The sequence below is a fragment of the Clarias gariepinus genome, chromosome 25 (assembly GCF_024256425.1).
Source record: "Clarias gariepinus isolate MV-2021 ecotype Netherlands chromosome 25, CGAR_prim_01v2, whole genome shotgun sequence".
Lineage (NCBI taxonomy): Eukaryota > Metazoa > Chordata > Actinopteri > Siluriformes > Clariidae > Clarias > Clarias gariepinus.
The window spans coordinates 18787136-18812165 of NC_071124.1; the positions used below are offsets into that span (position 1 = coordinate 18787136).

The following is a 25030-nucleotide window of genomic DNA, read 5'->3' on the forward strand; positions in this document are numbered from 1 at the left end:
GTTCTCCGCCCTTTAAAAAGTAAATCTGGGGACATATTACCACCACTTTATTAAATGCATGTCCATAAAGTAAAAGTCCTAATTTCATCTTAAGGGCCCATTCTGTTGGAGGATTTGTTGAAAGCTCCTTCAGTTCTTGTGTGTATAGGTTTTGTCTGGATGAGAAGTTAGTTTCAGCTGAAGCAAGTAAGAACAGGGACTTTCCAACCCAGATCTGAAAAACAGCATGAAATGAAATTACTGTGCAGCAAAATACTGCTTTGACTCATGTCTGTGGCGGTAGTATGCACTTACAGAAAATCTGAAATATTTTAGGATTTTGTCAGTTTACCATTTGATCTCTTTGAGGAAATAGTGGTCGTTAAATTGCCCTTGTTGTTTCTAAAGTATCTCTGAATTCAGTAGAATGGAAAAGTATCGGCGGGAAGAAAACGCTCATAAAAACTAGACACTGCAATTCTTGTCTGTTATACAGTAATTTAATCGAACATTTTAGAGAGTGAACCAGCATGGGAACTACTTCTAGTCCTTAAAGACATTGTTGAGCTTGTTGTGAGTCATGTTTACAGAGATTTGTAAACTAAAAATGTAAGATCTCCGAACACGGATACAGGCTTCTCCAGATTTACCTTCGGGAAAGACAACATTATCTGCAACTCACTCATCTTCTATATCGTTTTATCCTGTATTCAGGGTCACAGGAACCTGGAGCCTTGGACAGGGTGCCAATCCATCGCAGGGCACACACACAGACACACACTCATACACTACGGACAATTTGGGAACACCAGTTACCCTAAGCTGCATATCTTTGGACTATGGAAAGAAACCCACCAAGCACGGGGAGAACATGCAAACATGCACACACAGACGGCAATCGAGCCTGGCCAGGAATCGAACCTGGACCCTGAAGGTGCAAGGCGACAGTGCTAACCACTACACCACCATGCCGCCTATTATCTGTAACTGTGTCTTCAAAATATTTTTCTGTCACTTTTTAGAAAACATCAGCTGATGTTTCTATATAATACGCATAACCCCAATATTGTGAAATGTACCTTGCAGGCCACAAAACTGTCTATTGTAGATGTTACTGTGCTAAAAGAAAACTGGTCTCCCTGACAGTCACTTTTTTACAGGTGCGTTTAATATGGTTGAGGCATTCTTTGTGATGACTCCCTTTCATGTCCCAGGCAGATACTCTTTAAAACCCTTTTCATCTTGTATGAACACACACATACTCACATTCTCAAAGTCAATCCTAAAACTAAACTCATTTCCTTATTATACACAGTTACAATTTTCTATCACAAATTCTTAAGCACTTGGTCAGGTGAACATCTCAGAAGCTACAGTATATCCTTGAGAAAATGCAAACTATAAAAAGTCTAGAGCCTTCAGAGCTGTATGGTCCCTTTAACACCTTACAGTACACGTTTTGTGGAAAACCCTAAAACATGTACATTTTCCGTACATTCCATTGTGAACACTCATATTCTCCAACTTGACTTTTTTTCATTTGTTCATGATACTATTCTAAGCATTTTTTTACATTTTTAAGGATGCTGATTTTGGTAATGACTTTCTCCTCATTTTCTACCAGTGACATCATGGATGAAGACATTCAGCAATCTCCTACACTATCTTAACAGATGTTTTTCAAGCATTACTAAAGGTTCTTTTCAGGTCTCAGGTCTGCTCTCCACTGGCATCCTCCAATGACACTTCGCCTCTCTCGCGTACTGATGACAGAAAACTTCCAGAAGTTAAATGGTTGGCTCTCAAAATTTTCTTCAGACAATGAACGTTTCAGTACTGTAGGTCTGGGACTTTTTCAGCACCAAAGATCTTATTGCACTACTCCCAGACATACTTGTAAGATCATTTGTGGTCATTTGTGAGTATACTTTCAATTCAAGTGTGCAACTAAGTCAAAAAGCAGAGGACCTGATCAAAGCAAATTCATGCTTTAAAGAAAAATGATCTTTCAGTGGGTGTTATGGATGGATACAGAGAGTCAAATACAAAATCTTTGTCCAGAAATTGAGCTGAACACACTCAAGAGAAAACCATCACATGACCACACTCCTGCCATAAAATGTTAAAATGCCTAAGAAGTAAATTGCCTACTTCGTCATCAAGGTGAAACCAATGAAAGTACAGAAAGAGAGAGAGAACCTTCTATATGAAGTGACAAAAAGATAATTGGCAGGTGGCCCCTGCCATCAGGGTTTTCATGGAGTACTAGACTGCATTATTTAAGGAAAACCTTTTCTTTTCAGAAAAGATTAGAAATATTTCATTAGGTAACAAATGGAAAGGATCTTGATCTTTATGTCAGTCAGTAATAGTGGGTAATTTTAGTGCACTGATTTTTACTAGTGTTTTCTAGTTCACACAGGTTGTTTCTGTTTTACTATTGTTGTAGGAAGAATCATTAGTATTTAGCTAATACATGTATTATATATTATAGCCTTCATGAAAGGAGAATGTATTTCGTTCACTTTGCCATATCATTTGAAGCTAAAACATCCATGTGTTTGCTTTCCTTTTTGCATTTTTATTTACTTAATTATTGGTCAAATAAATACATCACTACAAATACAAAAAAAAGTAACTTTTTTTGTACTTTTTTTCCCGTTAACACAACCTCTGTGGTGCACCAAAATCTAATGGTCTTGATCACAGTTTGATCCAGAACTGGATTAAGCGAGAATATAAATTTTACCCCTCTGTATGAATTTATGTATATGTAATGTATAATTCTAAATAATCTGCCTAAAAAAAGGAAGCAGAGTAAAATGTTTGTACACTGTTTAAAACAGAGGTTATAAAGCATAATTTTACTGTATATACAGTGCATCCAGAAAGTATTCACAGCGAATCACTTTTTCCACATTTTATGTCATGTCACAGCCTTATTCTAAAATGGGTTAAATTCTTTTTTTTCCTCTCAGAATTCTACACACAACACCCCATAATGACATGAAAAAGTTGACTTGAGATTTTTGCAAATTTATTAAAAATAAACCAATTGAAAAAGCACATGTACATAAGTATTTACAGCCTTTGCCATGAAGCTCAAAATTGAGCTCAGGTGCATCCTGTTTCCCCTGATCATCCTGTTTCCCCTGATCATCCTCGAGATGTTTCTGCTGCTTAATGGGAGTCCACCTGTGGTAAATTCAGTTGATTGGGCATGATTTGGAAAGGCACACACCTGTCTATATAAGGACAGGTGTCTAAATAGAGAAATGCTTTTTCTATACATTTTTTTTAAACAAATTAGCAAAAATTTCAAACCTTTTTCATGTTGTCATTATGGGGTGTTGTGTGAAGAATTCTGAATTTTTTTATTCATTTTAAAATAAGGCTGTGACATAAAATGTGGAAACACACAAAATTAATTACTAAGTAAATCTGAAGCTAAGGACTTTTACTCAAAAATAAATATAAATGGAGGACTTCTTTTGTAATGTTTTAATTAAACATTTAAATGGGTTGTATATAATGTGTTTCTTTCACTCTCTAATCTGTGGAAATAGCAAATGTGTATGTAGTCTGTCTAGATACTAGTAACCATGATTCAATTTTTAACCCCAGATTATCTTATTACAATGTCTAGACAGCAGCTTGTGCAAGTGTGTGCTTGCATGTGTGTCATGGGTTGTGCAACAGAAATTAAACTCTGTCAACCAGCATATTAATGGGAAACCCCCAAAAGTCTGAGCACCCTCAAGCAACGCCAAAGTCGAGGAATAAATAGCACCAGCAGGAGAAAAACTCCGGTACCTTACCTGGCAAGTATCTGTAGAAAAGGAGGACATTGATGGATAAGACAGAAGACAAAGTGCGAAAAACATAAAAATTTAATTATATCCCCACTTTTATTTTTCTTTAATGTTGAATAACATTGAACAGAACAGGAGAGGTGTAGACTTTAACTTCAGTCAACGTTTGCCTCAAGTACGGATAAATGCTTTGTACTGAGGGAAAATAAAGTACATTAATAATATTAATAATATGATATAACAGTAATAAAAGTCTGCATTGGTATCGTTAGGGACAGGAAAAAAAGACAAAATGTACAAAAGGAGGCATCTTTGTTCCCAGCCCAACTGTTGATGATCCTGCGGAAATGGAGAGGCAGCGGAAGGTAGAAATATCTGCCGTCTTTCTGAGGCGGCCTGGGGGTGAAAAGGGTCATGAGGTCTTTTTTTTTTTTTTTTTTTTTCGTTTTGATGGAGGTTGGTTTTTCCTTTTATTAAAAAGGATTAAAATCACATTTACAAGACACCTAACATTCCATTGAAGTTTGAATAAAACAACAAAGAGAGAGTGAGGAGCGTGGTGGTGGTGGTGGTGGCTGTAGTGGTGATGTGGGGAACAAAAAGATTTATATCAACACCTTAATCATTTGGGTCTCTGAGATGTGTCCTGTCTCTTTTCTTTGTGAGATGGTTTTATGATATATTTTTTTTCTTTTTCTTAAACCACTACTGTATTTTTAGCATGTTTGCTGAGTTATCGTTTGTCCATTGCACAAAGAAAAGAACAGTGTGGGAATAAAAAGAGACAGAGAGGGGAAAGAACCTTATTTCTGCTTTTGTTCCCTCTTTCTCTCCCTCCATCTCTCTCTCTCCCTCTCTCTCTCGTATTGGATTAACCATATGTGAGGCTGAGGACATTATGATGCCGCACAGATGTGTGTTTCTGCCGCTGGCCCAGCTACCAATGATATGGCAAAGTCAACAGAAAGACATTCCCCTTTCATCCAGGCCGTGTGCGCTCTCCCTCTCTTTCCCTCTCTCCCTCTCTCTGGAACCGGTTGATAGGCAGGCAGACACATCAGACTCCCCTCCACTTGTCCATCTACAGGATGAACTTGCCGAGGAAGAATCCGATGAAGATGGCTGCTATGACGACCAGGAGTGATGGGAGGGAGGTGGTGGCCACATCACGGCCAATCAGAGAGCTGGAGTTGGAGGACGTGTGCTCGAGTCGCTGAACTTTCCTCAGTCTCAATCCATCCTCCTGAGAAAGAAACGTAAATGAAAGATATCACCAACAATGTGTTATTTTTCCTTTACTTAAAACCGTCAGGTAAAGGCCTAGAGATTTATCTTATCACTAAAATTATGCTAACATACCCAAAACCATTATGCATAAACCACTCAGATTTCATACTGTTGTGCGTTACAGTAGTCATGAAGTGATGGAAAATAAATTCCAAATAATACTGTCACACTGTTAGTCCATATAATTTAACAAAACTCCAATCCTTTACAGTTGTGGTCCCCTGATGTTACCTTAAGCTGCCGGTTCTCCTCCTGCAGCTTGCTCATTTCCATCTGCAGTCGCTTGCACTCATCCAGAACCTTCTTCATCTCCGTGTCATCCAGGGCGGCGCTTGCGGGTTTGGGTGCAGTCGATCCTTCCACCTTGGAGGAGGCCAAGACGGGGGCAGCCTTGTTTGTCACATCAACGTCGTTCTGCAATCATTATTAAAAGCACAACGTTAGATGTGTATAATGGTATTAAGTAAAAGTGACTACATTGGATACATTTGATGAAATAAATTTGCAATAAACTCCAACATTGCAAACATATTCAGTACATTCACCAAACCAAGCCAAAACACAACCTCATCAGGAGTTCCAAACCCACATCATCACAGTGCCAGGGAGGAAAAACTTTCGCTTAGAACATGGGAGTGGCACTGACGATATAAAAGTCCCAGTTTGTGGCTGGACATGGTCTGTTACCAGGGATGATGTTCATGATGACATCATATTGCTGAAAACATGCTCTGTAAACTAAACTAAGAATGTTTTTTGAATTGTGATTTTTTTTTCTTTGACTACTAATAATCTTATACACCATGTCATCTTGAGTAACTAATAAAAAAAGTATGAACTTTGACCTAGCCTGTATTCACGTGCCATCCCTGGCCCTGCTGTTGCCTGACTGGCTGTCGCGCACGCATGTGACCGCTCCTGTTATTTTGTCAATAGGAAATGTTTTTTGAAATAACAAACACTGAGAAGTAACTCTGTTATGTTGCTGGCCAATCAGTTCAAAATAAAGGTCACCGTTTCTTCCTTCTTTGCTCCACATTATAATTATTTCTTTATCTTTCTCTACCCCTTCCATATCATTCCTTACTTTCACACTTACTCCTTCCTTGATTTCCACCCTGCTTTTTTATTTTCTTTACTCCATACCATTCTACCACCATTTTCCCTGCTTCACTCGTTCTTACCAATGCTTCATACTTTTCCCTCCTTATTTCTTGTCATTATTTCCAGTGTCTTTTGCATTACCTTTTCTTCTCATTTGCTTACACTTACTTCTTTCCTACACCCATGTTTCATCTTCAATCAAACCCGGACCCTGGAGGTGCAAGGCGACAATGCTAACCACTAAGCCGCCGTGCCACCTATCGTTTTTTTTTTTTTTTTTTTTTTATTTCTATTCCCATACCTTGTTTTTCCATTCTTTCTTTTTTGGTCTTTTTACTCTGCCATTTTTATTTTTCCCTTTTTTTTTGAATGTCTGCATTTTCTTTCTGTCCTTTTTCCTTTCTCTGGTTTGCTTTCCTTACTTTTATTTCATTTTCCTTCCTGTTCATCCATCTGTATCCAACTCTCCATTATTCATATACTCACCATTTTATCGTTTTCAGAAGGCAGCTCGAACACACATCTCAGTTTGGAATCCATGAGCTCGTCGGGTTTCGCGTCTTTCCACTGCAGGGTTGAAACACAGACATGAAACTTATCAGCCTTGACAAGCCAGCAGCTGGAACCTCATCCCACACACATACACACATTCTACTTACAGTCAAACAGTAACACATCAGAGACACCACATGTTTACACACAGGCTTGTGCATAAGCACACATCCCAGCACACCTAGTTGAAAGTGTGTCCCCCGAATTCTAATAAACCAGTTAAACCACTGACTATTCCTGTAGTGTGGTTCAGATGCTTAGACCTGGCGTGCATCCTAAAGTGGAACTTTGGCTCAGCATAAAATGTCAGGACAATTTACCCCTCAGTAATTCTTCAATAAACACACTCTGCCTGAGATGGGAAACCTTTAACCCACAAACTTGACAGAAATGCAAATAAACCAACGTTATTTATATGTTATAAATTTGTATTTTAGTCAATTTGATTTTAAAAGTAACAGATCTGCCCACTCTTAAAACTCTCCCAATTTTTTTTAAACAAGATTTTCTCAACCCAATTAGAGAAAGTGTATTAAAAAGCAAGGCGATTATGTTGAAAAACTTTGGGTCTTTTTCCACAAATTTACTACAGCCAGAGTACGCATAATTTCTGCGTTTCTGCAATTCTTAACTGATTATGCATGGTTTGCACCACCCTCTCGTTCCAACTGATCACTCATTTAGATCAGGCCAAAATGTCTATCATTGTAGTTTTGTGATTATCATAGAGTACATTAATCTTTTAATCAATCCTGAACTTGAGATTCCATGATATTATTGATAAAAAATATACATGACTACAGGAAAAACAACAAGTCTTTGTTGCCATCTACTGGCTCAAAAAGGAAAAATGCGATAGAACCCTCCGTTTTGCACTTACCATGGTCTCTGTGTCTGTGACGGCGGCCGGTGCAAAGATGGTCTGCACCATGAATTTGTGTTTACTTTTCTCATTGGGATCGTAGTCGAAGGGCTGGAGCATGACTGTAATAACAGAACAGAAACATTTGTAGGCTAAACAGTTGACACAGTATCCCATCTTTAAGAAACAAATCTCAATCTCACCAGGTTTAAGTAAATGCTAAAAATTTTAGCATATTATTGAAGAATATTCTGGAAGAGAGGTCACATTCCGATATCCAAGCTCATAAATTCGCAAAGCAGCCAGCTTTAAAAATTGAAATATATAAATCTCACAAAGAATTAAATTCCATAAGTGTGTAAATGTTTTCACACTCCAAACACAACTACAAAAAGTTTCATCTTCACATGCTCATGTTCATAAATCCCTGTTTTAACGACAGATTTAAATTCAGGGACACCCAAAAAAATATCCATAAAAGGCAGAGCTCACTGAGAGCTGAAAACAAGAAAATGGCGACTGAATGGTGAAAGAGCACCTCGTAAACGTGACGTGCGCTAAATCATCCAGCATTGGCGCTCAGCCACTGTGTGTGGATACACACTAAATATCCACACACTAAATCTCCTTCTCTAAACTTATACACGCTCCCTACACAAAATCGGCATTGGCGAAAAAGTCATGGCGTGTGACATGTAATCGCGTTCAGAACACTGTTTCCCTTTTTTTTTTTTTTTCCAAATTTAGTCTGATTCAATTCCCACCAGTCAACAACGTGACACCAGCCAACCGCATCTTTTTGAACTGCTATGTTTATGCACCGTTGAGGGCGGCGTAACACACCCGGAGGACAGCGCTATCCGCTCCTTCCACTTGCGTGAGCTCACAGTCCATGATTGGCTTTAAAGCCATGATTGATGTGAGACCGCCAAGTACCTCCCGAATCCCTCCCCTCTAAGAGAGTTCAGCCAATCAGCTCTCTCTCTAGGCCCTCAGCTGCAGGAGGCTACATCGAATCGAACAAGCGATTTCCGGATGACAGGGCGAGCGGCATCAGTGCCTCAGTGGTTGGTCTCTCGACTGCCATGTGGAAAGCCGGGTTCTAATCCCACCAAATGCCCAAACCCCAGCCAATGGATGCAGTACCGGTCTAAAGCCCGGATAAAATGGGAGGGTTGTATCAGAGAGGGGTTCCAGCGTAAAAATCTGTTGTTGTGCGAATCAGATGGTCCGCTGTGGCGACCCCTCAACGAAAGGGCTATAACTTTAACAGCGTAATTCATAATATACAAAAAAAAAAATAATAGCAGATAACTGCAGTATTTCATACTAATCACAAGATTTAAAGCCGATGGATTAGGGTTCAAATTCATGGGCTTCCTTATTTATAAGGAATGTAAATACCCATGTCCCTGGAATTAATTTCAAACTAATTGGATTCTCATTGCCCAATGCGTGATAAAACTTCAATCGTGAATGTTACACAAAACACAGACTAAAAAAGTTATAAAAACTCTTTTTTTTAAATCTGCTGTTGATTAATTTGGAAAGCCGAGCATTGACCTTATTGTTTATAAAAATGTTCTGCACTAAGGTATGTATAAATTTCTCACATATGTGTGTTATAGTTGATGAATAAGTTTTGTTGCTGCGAGTATTTTTAGTCTCCTGTGTTACTGGACTACATCAGCCTTTTAAATATTCAAATAACAGCTGTTAAAATATTAATAATTCACATTTCCTTTTAAGTAAATCCTTAAAAAAAAACTCAGAGATTTGAAAAAAATAAATAAATAAAAACATCACATCTTGTAGAAGTCATTGAATAACGTTTGATTATAACCTATTAACTAAAAGTGATATGACAAACAGATGACACTGGGCTGCATGTGAAGCTGACCTGAGATGTTGATGGAGGCGCCGGGGTCGATGGTGCCGCTGTTGGGCCGTACGCAGTACCGGCGTGGCGCTGTGGTCTTCACTTTGAAACATACTTTCTTGTCTGACGGGTTCGTTAGTTTCAGGTTAGCCGTGACGACATCTGTGAACGGACCTGAGGAGGAGATAGGAGAACATTTGGCAGGGTCCAGCTAGATAAAATTCCTCAGTTACAAAAAGGTTGGGTTGTCGCCATACAGTCGTGACAGTGATTTATGTTCGTGGTTTTGTTTTACGCTTCACATTACCACTTTTGTCTAAAGCCATTCATGCACTATAAAGAAATGAGATACACATTGTGTTTGAACTGAGAACAAACACATACTTCATTAATAAAACACAAAGTTTTCTTATTATCCACTTTTTCATAACCGAGAGAAGGAAAAAGAAAGAAAAAAACCCCTCTCTAAACTCTTTCCCTTTTTCAAGAGCTGGAGGATTTAAGAAAAATGGCTTGTAAGTGGACAATTTTTTTAAAAAGGGCGTAAGAGGGGATCTGGTTCATGTTTAAAAATCTACAGTCGTCGAAAAATACAGGCAGTTTCTTTCTATCTTTACCTGCATTTTTTACGTCCTTTACACTTATCTATTCATTTCTTTCTCCAAGTAACTCTTTATGAAAGTTTCCTTCACCTCATGTATGCACATGTATTCCATGTATGAGACTGTACAATCGAAACCCTTGTGCGTTTTTAGAGAGTCCGAGCAGACTAAAGATACGTTTTGTACTTTCAAAATGAACACTGATCATACCGGCTATATTGTTTTCGACTAAATACATAATTACATATTCTGCAACTGACTGCACCAGTAAAAATCATCACTAAAAGAAGGACAGTTCACAAAATCCAGCCTGTTTTAACATGTCCTTAAAAGGCTTGCCTTTATGCGGGACGGTCGTGTAAACACGGGCGAGTCTTTCTGGGAAGAATGCTGCACTTTCTGCTTGAGTCCCCTGTGCTATATCAGCTTGTGACTGAGCGTTACTCGCATAATTACTTCACGAGTGTGAAATCTTAATTTTATGCCTACTCGGTGGCTAGAGATTTTGAGGACTCGAACAGATGTACTGGTCACAGCATGAGTGTCTATCCCAGGCTCAAGCTGCTGCTACTCACACCACCTGAGGAACCTCATGGTCAGCTTATTCCTAGCATGTACGCTTACTCTTTTTCTTGAATGTCTGTATGATACAGTATATATAAAATAAAGATTAAGTGTACAGTAGTGCACCTGTAGCCTCTGCCGACGGGAGAAGGGTGAATAGTCCATGATTGTGGCGGGAGGAATCTTAAATAATGCCGCATGCCCTATGCAGGCCACGTTTCTTGTAAACGTCTTTCATGGTGGGTAAATAAGTACCAAGGATTCTTTGGGTGGTTTTCACCACCACCTGAAAGGCTTTGTGGCCAACCACACCGAGATGCAGTTCGTGAGGATGTTCTCAGTGCTACAGCAGTAAAGGTTTTGCAGTATCCTTGAGCACAGGTGGCACTTTTTCAAAAAATACAGTTGCTTTTGTAACCTTTCGTGAGCTGTTTGGTGCATGGTTAAACGTAATCTGGAAGACGGATCATGGATTGACAAATGATCAGTTGAAAAGTTCTTAATTTAAATTCTAGGAGAACACAATTTCTCCAAGTTGATGCTGTGGCTTATAGGTGGAAATTTGGGAGTTTCACTATCAAGACAATCAAAACAAGCACTACGCTAGTCATGCCTTATTAGCCTACATGGTAACTAGTGATGAGTCGTTCATCAATGATTTGTTCTTTTTAAATGAGTCTTTAATGTGACTCAAAAGAACGGGTAGTCTCTCAGACTGATTTGTACAGGAAACAGAAATGTGTAGTTACCTCTCTAGTCTTCTGATCCGAATCGTTCATTCTTTTGTTACATGACTCTTATAGCGTCTATGCGAGTCACGTGACAAAAGAATGAACAATTCGGACCAGAAGATATGAGAGCTGAGCTGCTCATTTTGTGTATTGTAATACGACCTTAGCTGCATTGTAATATTTATTTACTGGAACTAAAGCCAGAATTTGTGTACGTAGATGTGTGTTTATTGAAAATGTAACATTTTATTATTTTTAATTTTTTTAATAATTTGTTCAAATGATCCAAACTTCCCATCACTAAAGTTACCGGCTAGATCGTATAGATATACAACGTGGAACTAAAGTATATCACATAACAGGAAAAATTAAATAAAGTGCCAATTTTATGCCCCAATTAATAGTCTTGCCATGGTGGTTCGGTGGTCAAAGTTTGAGTGAAAGTGCAGGAGATTTCCGAGAAAACCAGCCCAACCCTTAAAAAAAGCAATATTCTGTTACTAATCAACTGATCAAGTGTGAGCCTATGAGGTCATATAAAAATATGATAACGTACACAAGGGTGGTGTATTTATTGCCTAGCCCAATAGCCAAGCAGAAGCGCCAAAATACTGAGAGATCACAAGTTTGAATCCCAAGGATGGTACCGTCTTCAGTGGCCCGAAGATTGAAAAGCAAGAGAGTGGAACTGGTACGATGGATTACACTCCGCTCTTAGTCAATCACAGTGACACTAGCCAACCACAGCAGTGTGTGTGAGCTCATGCATGTAGAATAGGGCAGATCAATCTACTACCAAAACCTTATTTTACTTCATCTTAAATCAAATCCTCAAAAAAGGTAAAGAACCAGAAGAGATTTGTTTGTTTGTATTTGGATTTATTGCCATATCAAATTCTCAGGCTATTTTATGGCAAGATTCATATCAAATATTAAGTTGATTTATTATGTTATAAAAATGTAAGTGATTAAGAGAGTAGTGAGAAAGTTAAAAGGATATAATAATTATAGATAACATAATAGCATGGTCTTGGTCAGAAGAACAAGGTTTTACGTTTGGTTCTTTACGTGTACTTTAGACAGAAATTGTAAGAGTTTTTTCTGTTTTTCTCTTGCAGAATATGTTTTCTATTGTTTTCTTATTCTATTGTATTGTGTTAAAACTTGGGCAGTCCAAAACTATGTGTTTTATGGTTAGGATAGTTCTGCAGTGCTGACATTTTGGGGCTTAACCAGAAGAGAAGACGACTCATAAAGGACTGTAGTAAATGAGTCAGCATGCCAGGTTGAGTCATTATTCCTCTTTTGAAGACAGAGTTCTTTCATGTGGTAATAATCCACAATTTCATTATAGAATATCGTTACTAAAAATATCAATATACAGTATATGGCCAAATGTTTGAAGACACATTCACACTCGCATCCATGCTATTTGAACAGACTGTTCCAGATTCAATCCCCCCCCTTTGGAAGGTGTTCCACTAGGGTGTAAAGCGTGGCTGTTGAGATTTCCTCATTCAAACACAACAGCATTTGTGAAGCTAAGCACTGATGGCCAAGCAAGTAGGCACATCCGGTGCTTCAATTCATCTCAATTGTGTTTGTGCACAGGGGCATTGTGATGCTTGAACAGGTTCAGATCCCTCAGCTCCAGTAAAGATAAACTGTATCTTTCCAGCCTACAAAAAGCTATCCTATAGAACAGTGGCAACAGTTTTAAAGGCACGATCCATATAGGGGTATGATTGTCCTGTGTCTACAAACCTTTGGTCATATGGTGTGACTACGTTTTGACGGTGGTGGGTGGGTGGAGCTGTCTACTATGTTGCAAAATCTCCCGTAAGCGTTCAACTGGGTTAAGTGTAAAGGTCACATCATGTGATTTATAATAATTATTGACATCGTCATCATAGCCCTTTGAGTGGGCTAGGCTTACAACGCAGATCAGAAATGCTTAACAACTTACACTGGTTTGTGCCGGCAGAATGAACTCATGAGTATAAATAGGGTTACTGTGTTTCTTTTTTTTTCCTGATAAAAATAGTTAATGATAGTCAGACTTTTAGACCTTACATGAGTCACTTATCTGCTGTTTAGTTACTGCTAAACCAGTCCCATTGTTTTCCAGCAAGTGTTTGCTTTACAGCTGGGCGTGGTGAAGGAGAGGGTGTTTCACTGTTGACATTCCAAGAGCAATGAGAGTGAGTCCAGAATGCGCTTTGGTTTTTTTGCTCTAGACGACATCCGACTGAGGCATAAACAATACAATTGAAAGTGGAAGTAATAAAAAACATCGACAAACTTTCTCTACAGAAGACAGACGGGTACCAATTTGCATGCTTTAAGAATAAGATCTTTAACCGTGCCTGCAAGATGAATCAAACATAGGCAAATGGATCTCACTTTTGTGAGGATTTGTGAGAATTCTATGTAGTATTTAAATAAGACCAGCTCTGTGTCTACCTACAACAGATTTACAAGATTTTCTTATACAATCGCTTTTCAAAGGACCGGCTTACGCAACGCCTTGTGCAGTGTGTTTGATACGGTCAAGTTTATTGACTTTCAAATGGAGGGCTTTGCGCTTTGTAAAACAAGAAGCTGCGTTTGCGTCTTATTACCTGAAATTCAAAGAATAAAACGCAGTCTGATGAAGGAAGCATTTTTCTCTGCTGTAACATCAGCGATAAAAGGAACCAACTTGTCTCGTCAACATTCCTTTCCATTTCTAAGACCCATCTGCTCTCATTTGATGACATCACATTTTCTTACAGCTACATTCAGTTTGGTGTGCGTTTGTAATCTGAGTGAATACAGTCTCGTGAATACAGCTGCCTGATTCACTCAGTTAATTTATATTAATTTTAACATATTTTTTAAAAGAGAGTTAAAAACATACATAAATAATGTAAACGTGAATTACAATTTTAATATGAATGAAAACCAGCCTTCTTAACGTAATAAACTAGAGAGCTGTTGATTTTTGGATATTGTGATTTCCGATTTAATTAAATTTATCTTGCACTCTTTAAATGAAGTTTATAAAGCTAGTAAAAGTATCTAATTTGCACCGAAATCCTGTTTAACTTGTGCTTATTTCTTATCATGTCTCGTAAAAAGCGATAATTCTTTCTGCCAGACTCCTGCGCAGCACTCTGGTCTCCAGTCCAGTAGGTGGCGTGATTGCACCAATTTAACCTAAGTATGAATAAATTAAAGTGTGAATTTATTTTAATCGGAAAAAGAACCATCGATTCACTTATTGAATTCACGATTGACAACAAACGATTGATTCATCTGCACAATTAAATTAATCACACATGCTTTCGTGTGGATTCTTAACACGTTCAGGAAAATCTTTAAAAATTTTAATCCTCTATTAAGTAGTTATTAGTAGTTTTTATATTTTTTGGACTGAAAATGCAAGTTGCAAACCAAGGTACATGAATCATGACTTTTGCATCAAGCCTGATCTGCAGGTGCGCCCTCTTGTGGTGTACAAGTTATTAAATATGTGAATTACGAAGAAATCGTATTTAAAAATACCATTTATAAAATCATTTACATTCCTAAATTGATTATACTGTTCCTGTCCAACACTAAACATTCTTACTCTCTATTTTTTCTACCAGCCATCACTGACACTGTCCAGTTATTCAGACACATGGTGGTGTTCATGAGGGTAAATGTCCATCCATTTAGATCTAGGAACCTGCAATGTGACCATATTAGTATCAGTGTCAGTAATCTGATCGTTAATTCCTTTCTTGTTTAGTAGCATACAGTACTATAACTTACAGAGTTCCCTGCCAGGAACTGCTTTTAAAGGTTGATCATATAACAGGAGATTCAGGATATTTTTTAGCCCCCCATATATGGTAATATATTGACCCACAATTTCCATTTCATTTATATTTGCGCGGTTTCTGAGGTTTCTATGTGAAGGAGGATGGTTTCCCCTAAAACCAACTAAATATGTATATAACTAAAAACAAACACACACAGCCAAAAAAATGTTCACCACTTCAGAAAATGAGAAATAGTATGATGTATATTATATAAATATAATGAAAATATGAATATATATATATATATATATATATATATATATATATATATATATATATAACTTAAACAATAAATTTAGTATTAAAATATTTACACAAGTTTTTCTTTTCCCGAAGTGTGTTTACCTTTATTTGGCTAACTCTGTATACGCACAAAGTTCAACTTGATTTGGCGTTTGCTCAAATACATACACACCACGGTTCATGTACTTAGCTCCAGGCTCTGTTCTCATACCAATGGCACGCACTATTACTAATTACATCATGAGCTTCTTTTATCTAAGAAATAAAATAAAACAACCATAAAGTTCTCTCCATCATCCTAGTTTGTGCCTTGTTCCAAAATACGATACATGTTTGGTGCAGTTGGCTCAATTCGGGGTCGACTTGCTCCGTTACTACAATTAAACCGATCCAAGTTCCTTTGGACAACTTACTCTGGCGCTTCTGCTCAACTTGCTTTGGATCACACCTAATTGCGGTCGAGTTCTCACCTGCTCAAACAGATCACGCCAAAAGCTAAATACTGTGGACAATTCCCGCACCCTGAAAGCTGATACCCTGTCCAAGCAAAGAAAAAGAAAAAAAAGAGAAAAAACTGTTGAAATTATATTAGTGCCAGGTCTTGGTCTGGCAATCCCACCCAAGGAGAAACCGCAAGCCCACCCATTATGGACTTTTCACTCACCACGAACATCTGTAACAGCTAAAAGGTTGATGTTCAAGCTAAACTTCACCCACAAGTAAAGAACAGATCAACAATCATGCAATTAAACTGACAAAGACATTAAAAAAAAAACAGTCTAATCACCCTGGAAGACACAACAACTGAGCTAATACGTTAACTAAAGGTAAAGGTAACGTTTATGTTTTTATCACTCAGTCCCGAAGACATCCTGCACTACCCAGACGTTAACAAGCACATGAGCTAGAAAAACAGAACGGAGACAAGCCACCGGCTTTTTAGATACTCATGCAAACACCAAGCATCATTACAGGGGAATTCTTCAACTGTGTACAGCGCTGACCAGCTCATACTCTCTCGGGTCATGGCACAGTGATTAAAAGCATTCCATCGAACTCAGCGAAGGATGAAAGATCTCCTCCTACACAACAAAAATAACTGGGTAACAAGGACCTTTTTTTTTTTTTTTAAGAAATAACAGACAGCAATGTGTTCATTAACATGAATAAATTAATTAGAACGGCAACGTGTGGTCGTTTGATGAGTTACAATCAACATAGTGAAGAGGCTCAAAAAAAAAAAGAAAGAAAGAAAAAAAAAAAAAATAGAGGCACATTTGTATTTGCCTTCTTCCAAAGTCTACAGAAACTCTGGGTTGGAGATAACTGTTTTTTTTTTTTTATAGAAGATAATGATTTGTAGCAGTTTTTCTCTGAACAGCAAAAGACAGCTTGGTAATAAATCCAGACTAGCCTTGTATCCTTGACGAGTGTGTGCATGTCTGCTTCCTGTTACATAACACAACCTGTGAAAGTTCTAGTACTAGTGAGAGGTAGGAGTAATTTGAAATCCACATCAGGTATTTGAAAATTAAGTGCATGACCATAATGTGTAAAAAATATATATTAAAAAAATGAAATTAATAAATTATTAAAATAATATATTTTTTAAACAACAACAATAATAATAATAATAATAATAATAATAATAATAATGTATTCAAATAAAATTTTAATTACATTTTACCAAAAAATATTTTTCATTAGTAATAATAAGCAATTGTCTACATTTACTTTCAAATTATTTTACCTTCTGATTTGTGAACAAACCTAAATATTGTGATTTACATAGCATGTTGTACAACAATGATACAGAAAATTTATATTCATCCCTAACATCTACCCTATGTTATTCACCTAAATATTAGCAGTTAATATTAATATAATGTTTGTTATTGAAGCTCAGATTGTATCCAGTGTGTTGTAACTGAGTAATAGCATTATACTGCATACAGGGCTGGTTTTGAGCAATTATTTTATAATAGTAAAAAAACAAAAATACAACAAAGTATTAAATCAGTTTTAAAACTGTCCCTTGATTAGAAGAGACCAAGTATTTGCCATTAGAACTATACAAATCGTCCTAGTGTACATTCTGCTGTCTTGTATCAAAGGCCACACCTGAGGACCAGTGCAAGCAACCATGACACATTTTAATACTAATCTACACTGCCTGAGAAAGAAGGGGAAAAGTTGTTGGACTGCCCTTATTATTTATTTTGGAGAGTGCATTCACAATGGCATTTTTTCATCTGCCTCATGCAACCTCATAACATTTATTTCCGTCCAGAGCTGCGTTACTTTTTGGCATAGATCTGGTATTGATGAAGGGAAAGTTGAACCACTCCATGAAGTCCTCTCCAGCACGTTCCAAAGACTTTTAATGGTGTAAAAAATGATTCCTCATGCTCCCAGAACCACTCATAATTTGAGCCCTGGAATAAACCTGTTCCACCAGGAAAGAAAAACTCCATAGATGTGAGAACCTGGTCATTTAGTATGTTCAGGTCGTCAGCTGACTTCATTTTATTGTCATAAGACGTTGCTGTGGCTAGACTTGCCCAACTCAAGCAACCCCAGATGCATGATTGGTGCAACAGTGTAAAAGAAGTGCATGAAGCGATGCACCTATCACTCTGGATTGGGTCAATCAGACCACACTTTCTTTCCCATTGCTACAAAATCCAATCTTTTTGCTCCCTAGCTAACTGAAGCTGGTTTTCTTATGGCCACACAGCTCTTTAGTCCCTAGTTCTTATCACATTGTGTGTGTGCGTGTGTGTGTAAGGAAATGCTCTTACTTTCACTAATAAATATAGCTATGATTTCTACTACCATTCTTCATTTTATTTCTCCAAGAGTTTAAGTGACCTCCGATCTTGGTCTTCTGTGTTTTTTTTTTTTGTTTGTTTTCATGACCACATTCCTTCCACAAAAAAAGTGTGTAACAACTAATAACATATTAGACTTAATAATAAACGTAATTCTGGTACTTTCATCTCACTTTAGTTGTTTTCTTTGCTTAATGCAAGCCAAAAATTTGACCATTCTGGTAAAGTTTTTTCCACAAATACAGAATACATTTTCTAACAGGGTTGTTTAAGACATTTGTGTAAATCAAAAGAATTCTTGCAAGCTGAAACACTTTAATCATTGAGTTAATTACCCAATTAAATGGTCTTAGGTATTTGCTTTATAAAATGCAAATGGCAACTTTTTTTTTTTCAAGGCAGCGTCCATTTCTCTAAAGTGTTTCGAGCTTATGAAGCTAATTTTATTTTATAATTTTTTAAAATCTGTGACGCAGACCATCATCTGCTTCATTTACAATAGTTTTTCTAATGGCTGGATTTGTAGCAGATAATAACATGCACATAACAGATAGAGCAGACGATTCAGTGAAGTGCGAAACTACTTTAGGATGCCCTACTGATCTCTAAGATTTGACCATCTTCATAGTCTCACTCTTGCAACTCTACTGCAAACAGAATTGCACAATTTCCTCCAAAACATCGCATCCAGAAAGTCCTCTATTATCCACACACACAAAAACAAGCCTGTTCATTGACACACTACAGGAAACACTTCACTCTGACATTGCTGTAGATTACAGCTACGTTTCTTGATAAAGGTTATCTAAAATAAGGTGATACAGCGACTGTAACGGCACTTCAACACACAGCCACTCTTTCCACAAGAGGTCACTTATGAATGCATTATTATAAAATATACTATAATATAGTAGCCCTCATTATTCTGGCTTGTTAAACTACTCCTCGATCATGAGACTCGCTCTTCCCTTCCAGTTTCGAATCAGGAGCTGAAGAAAAACAGGGGGTTAAAACCTGTCCGTTTGCTAAATGGGTTCATGATTGAATTCAGCTTCCATTAGTTAATGTAATCCTCGAGAAGCCTCCATGCTCAGTGCTACTCAGTGACCGAGGCCGCTAAGATACATGCGTGTTACTCATGTTGCACTCTTCATGAGGAAATAAGACACCCTTTTGCATCCGATCTTGGATCAGGAACCATTTGCACTTCCCGATATTAATATCTAATTGGTGTATTACATGTTAATATGCTAATCTTGTCATTATGCTACTCAGTACTATGAAGGCTGTGTCCTCTTTCTTTACAGTCGCATCGCCATCTCCTCCACTTTTACTCTGTACCAGTCTCCCAGGCCTCCCTGTCTCTATAAATAACACTGAGGGGGAGAGGGATACTGAGGGGGAGTGAGAGAGAGAGAGAGAGAGAGAGAGAGAGAGAGAGAGAGAAAGAAAGTGAGTAAGACAGACTGACAGGCAGACAGCACATGAGAATAAGAGAGAAAAAACAGACACAAAGAGATAGAGGTGGACGGGGACTGATAAGAAAAGAGGTGGAGAAAGAAGAAGAAAGAAAAGACTAGAAGGAACAATAGACAGAAAAAGAACAGAAAGAGACTGAAAAAGCCAGATAGAGAAGGTTTATATAGGATGGATTGGGATACTGACCAAGAATGAGAGACACAAAACAGAAAAATTAGACGCACACAAGGAAGAACTGAGATGGAGAAGCAGGTAAATATGGAAAGAGAAAGAAAAAGAGAACAGACTAGATGAGAGAGAAAGAGATATCTCGGTCAACTGGAGCAGTCCTGCCTCTGTGCTGCTGTTTTTAGCTCAGAAGATATGACAGCTAAGCCTTTCCAACAGACGAACAGCAGTTCGGTGCTGAGAGAATCGTGTAAACAGGAGCTAAATGGAGAGGTTCCTCCTGGACCGACAGACTGTGGGAGATCTCCGTGCTGGGTGATACAGGGAACACTCGAGTCGACCGGCACCTGCAGGGAAGGTTTACTGCCAGATCATATGACTAGTAGTGGAGAAAAAAAACTGTTCAGTTCAGGCCAGGTAGGGTTAGTTAATGTATGACCAGAGAGATTAAAACGTTTAAATATTGTATTGGTGCTGTTCCGATGTCATGGGGAGGTATTGGCCATTGAAGTGATTCATTCTTTCCTTTCCATCAGAAATTCAAAACATGGAAAACTGAATACTAATTTTGAGAGAACTTACAATTTGTAAGATTTTACACTATGGACACAAGGGTCAGACATCCACAAAAGCATCTTACGCTAATTCACAGGAAATTGACCTCTCTACAGGGTTAGATTAGTCTCCAAAGCATACAAGTGAGCTGGCATGGGAAGCATCCTGTTGAGCATCATTAAATTTCTAATTGGCGCATGATGCTGGGTAGAGAAGAGGACAGAGACACAGAGTGCCATAAATGTCTGAATTTCTAGTCCAAGTACTTAAGCATTATAAACATGCACTATATACTTTATTATATCTGTGTGATGGAGAATTAAAATGAAATTATTTATCACATGTACCTTACAGCAGAGTAAAATTATTGTTTTTACATGTACAAGTTAAAAATCTGAATGCAGGGTCAACCAGGAGCCTTGCTCAAAGACTCAACGGTGACAACTTGGCGATGCTGGGGCTTAAACTCCCAACCTTTCGATCAGTAACTCAGAGTCTTAATAATTACAACAAGACAATTCCAGGTTGTCTTTTAGCTTAGGTTTTTACACAAAGTGATCACACTAGCAATAAACTTCAGGCTGGAATTCCAAATATTCAAATACATATCCACCTTGGTTGTTATAATAAACAATACAAGCTCGTGTACACTAACATTTCTTAGTCAGCTATCCAACAGCATGGAAATTTCATTGTGAATTATGCCTTACATAAACCTCAAAGTCTTACGTTTCTAAAACCTTTGTCCCAGATAGCCCAGATAGATTTGTCCCTGGTGTAAGCCAGGTTTGCTGCTGCTCGAACCACAGTTCAAGACAAGATACTGCAGTTAAACCGCGTCCACCTCAACGTATGTGTACAAAAATAAAAAAAACTTTTTTTTTTTTTTTTTTTACCTGGAATTGAAATCAAATGCAAATGGTTCATACTCAAATCAGATGCACCTAAATACTGGATTTCAGCTATCTGACATACTCCAGGTAGAGTAAAAGCACAGATATCAACGTGAATCATTAATGATGCTTCGATCATTCATATGACTAATTAATAGATCTAAACCAGGGGTAATTTAAGAAGGTGTGGTCAATAAAATTTTCTTCGAGCCGAGGTCCTATTTCATTTTTGTGTTACGATTTAGATCTCTATATGTGCAGTCATTGCAAGTCTATAAAAATAAGCAATTTAAAATTCTGTAGTATTTAAATAATATATCAATTTTTAGTAAATACATTAAACATGTGGGCAGTTTAAACTTTGACAGCCTTGTACATTTACCTGTATTTGTATGGAATACAAACAACAATCTTTGTTAACAAATCTGCATTTGTACACTGCTGGGCTGTAAATGAATGTTGCTCTGTCATACTGTGCCCTCAGTTCAGGTATTTTACACGCCTTCACCTTGGACTGCTGAGGATACGTTTGCTCCAAAAACCTGTGTTTTATCTCATAGTCACATTACTGCTTTTTATTATCGCCAAACTTTCAGAATTTGAGAAACTGGTTTTAAACTTCCCAGAGGAAGAATAAACATATATTGATCTGTCCATTCATCTTTCAGATTTTTAGAAGATTGTTTTCATAGACTACTTTCCTTTTGTATAAAAAAAAAAAAAAAAAAAAAAAAGCCATGCTGCCTGGCACTTTTCAATTATGTTTTTTTTTTTTCCACACACTCTGTCTATACATGTTGATTGGCTCTGGTATATATAATTATACTCATTTATCATAAAAGCGTCAGGGTCCAGATATAGAACCGTCACTCGGTACGAGTATGGGTCCAGACTGTTGTCTGTTATTTATTAAACAAAATCTATTAAACACAAATTGGGAAACTCTCTTACCTTTAGAAACGTCTCATTGTATTGGAATTTCCATTAATACTTTTAAGTATTGCGTTGATCACGTGACATCCCATATTGTGATTGGTTAAAGAGAATGTCACGTGGGAAATATTATAATAATGAGATTTCTCTGGCTGGATGTTTAACTTGCACTTTTCTGTTTTAGTTAAACATTCAATCTGGCATATTAACCTTACCAGATGTGTGTGTCTGCGTCATAGTAATGGACACTGATGATACTGGATTACTTTTAAGCTTGATCATTTCTGCCATGTTAAATTACAGGTTTATAGATCCCGTGCTTGCGCGTGTTTTCCCCAGACGGCGGATCCTGAATAATTTAAAGCCACTTTCCATGCTGCTGAATATAGGATAAATGAGAAGTCGTAAATGATGATGATGATGATGATGATGCAGTATTCATCTGTGCACACACACACCCTGCTCCGATCAAGCCAAAGTCCCATTTGGCTAAAGCACCCCGCCCTCTTTAGATACTTCATTAGGGCGAGACTCCAGCTATATTTAATCAAATTAATCGCTGTTAACCTGTAATTTAAAAAATGAGTTGGTAGATGGCTTACTTTAACCGAAAAAAAAAAATCCAATTTAATTGAAAAGTTGAACCGGAACATTGTCGTCATAAAATGCACCTTGTCTGGCAGACCATCAAATATTTATTGAGCTTCCTCGCTGTCTGACAGGCTTCAATTCAAACCCAAAGAAGCAAAACTAATGAATTAAACACACAACCACAAACGCGCGTTTTATAGTTAAGGAACTTAGTTAAGGATTTCGTGTGTGTTTGTGACGTGTGTAACTGTTTGTATTTTAACTTGACCAAGTTACGCTAGCGAATTAGCCTACATCAGCACCTGCTAGTTAGCTAGCAACATCCACGTCGTCCCTTCGCCGTAACCCTATCCACACTGGTTAGCTCATGCTAACGCTAGCGAAATCAACTCGGTGCCAAAAAAGAAGCCGGGCACTGAAACGACCAGTGTGTGTTTAGAAAATAACGTTAAATGACAAATGAATTCAATTCAAGGTCAGCCGACAACCAAAGCAAAACACGAATATCGTGGTTGCTGTACGGTGTCGTGTATGTAATGTATAAGGCGAGTTATCCGGTGAAGCTAGCCGGAGTAAGGTGAGTGCTGGGCCGCATAGCGACGTCACTCGAGCCCGGGGATCCGCAGTTGCCCGAGTTCCCCTGCCTCAAACATGGCGACGGGTGGGAGTGTAAAATCCGTGGTTTTACTTTTTTTCTTTTTTAAAACGTCCCCCCGGTCGGATGTCAGTTACGGGTCGGAAGCGCATTTATCTTACCTTTGAATTTGAGATCAGTCGGAGGATCGAGGATGAGGATCTGCTCCAGCTTAGACATGTTTGCCGGGGGGATACGCAGCGCCGGATCGCCGTTTCCAGAGAGCCACCGAGCGCGAGCGCGGAGAAATCCAAGCCCTCAGCACTGACACACACACACACACACGCACGCACGCACGCAGTCGGGAGCGCGCACGCAGATCCTACACGCCAGAACACGCTCACAGCACCACTGAAGGCAATCATCCGGCTCTGTATTTAAACAAACTTAATTTATCTGTTGTATCTCTTTTTAATCCAATCTAGTCATTTTCCTCATTGTGAGATAAATACATGGCCACCAGGCTCATTGTCTTGTAAATGTCAGAAACTAAACCATTTTACTACAAACCAACACACACAAGTGACTACTGAAGGCAATTGGTTTTAATAGATTTTAGTTAGGAGTATCAGACTAAAGGGGGCTGAAAACAAATGCACACCACACTTTTCAGATCTATATTTGTGAACAATTTAAAAAAAACTATTTATCATCTTCCTTCCACTTCCACAGTTATGTGCCACTTTGTGTTGGAATATGACGTAAAATCCCAATAAAATACATTTATGTTAGTGGTTGTAACATAAGCAAGGGATGTGAATACTTTTGCAAGGCACTGTGTGTATATATATATGTATTCACTCATCCATTCAAATCATTGAATTCAGGTGTTCCAATCACTTCCATGGTTACAGGTATATAAAATCAAGCACTTGGGCATGCAGACTGCTTCTACAAGAATTTGTGAAAGAATGGGTCACTCTCTAAATATTCATAGTCAACTGTCCGTGGTATCATAACGAAGTGAAAGTGAACGACAGCAACTCAGCCAAAAAGTCTTAGGCCACGTAAATCATGGAGTGGGGTCAGCGGATGTAGAGACGCATTATGCACAGAGGTCACAAACTTTCTGCAGAGTCAATAGCTACAGGAATCCAAACCTCATGTAGCCTTCAGATTAGCGTAAGAACAGTGTGTAGAGAGCTTCATCAAATGGGATTCCATGGTCGAGCAGCTGCATCCATGCCTTACATCAACAAGTGCAATGCAAAGCACCAGATGCAGTGATGTAAAACACACTGCCACTCGACTCTTGAACAGTGAAAATGTGTTCTCTGGAGTGATGAATCATTTTTCTCTGTCTGGCAATCCAATGGACGAATCTAGGTTTGGCGGTTGCCAGGAGAACGATACTAGTTTGACTGCATTGTGCCAAGTGTAAAGTTTGGTAATGGGGATTATGATATGGGGTTGCGTTTCAGGAGTTGGGATTGGCCCCTTAGTTACAGTGAAAGGAACTCTTAATGCTTCCGCATACCAAGAC

General features: G+C 38.1%; 1 protein-coding gene across 1 annotated transcript; it reads right to left on the reverse strand.

Annotated features, from left to right (window-relative positions):
• Nucleotides 1–3868: 3868 nt before the first annotated feature.
• vapal (VAMP (vesicle-associated membrane protein)-associated protein A, like) lies at nt 3869–23828 on the reverse strand. Its single transcript, XM_053486862.1, has 6 exons — nt 23670–23828; nt 9497–9649; nt 7615–7718; nt 6669–6749; nt 5310–5492; nt 3869–5034 (listed from the first exon to the last, which is right to left on the reverse strand). Exons 1-6 carry the CDS (start codon nt 23725–23727, stop codon nt 4873–4875), a joined length of 741 nt encoding a protein of 246 aa, XP_053342837.1. The 5' UTR covers nt 23728–23828; the 3' UTR covers nt 3869–4872.
• Between the last annotated feature and the right edge of the window lie 1202 nt (nt 23829–25030).

What these genes read in the sequence shown, in the direction of transcription:
- vapal (XM_053486862.1), bottom strand. Translation starts at nt 23,727, where the DNA reads ATGTCTAAGCTGGAGCAGATCCTCATCCTCGATCCTCCGACTGATCTC. An exon ending in CGCCTCCATCAACATCTCAG is followed by an intron (nt 7,719 to 9,496) that starts GTCAGCTTCACA and finishes CTGTTATTACAG; the next exon opens with TCATGCTCCAGCCCTTCGAC. An exon ending in TCACAGACACAGAGACCATG is followed by an intron (nt 6,750 to 7,614) that starts GTAAGTGCAAAA and finishes TCAACCCTGCAG; the next exon opens with TGGAAAGACGCGAAACCCGA.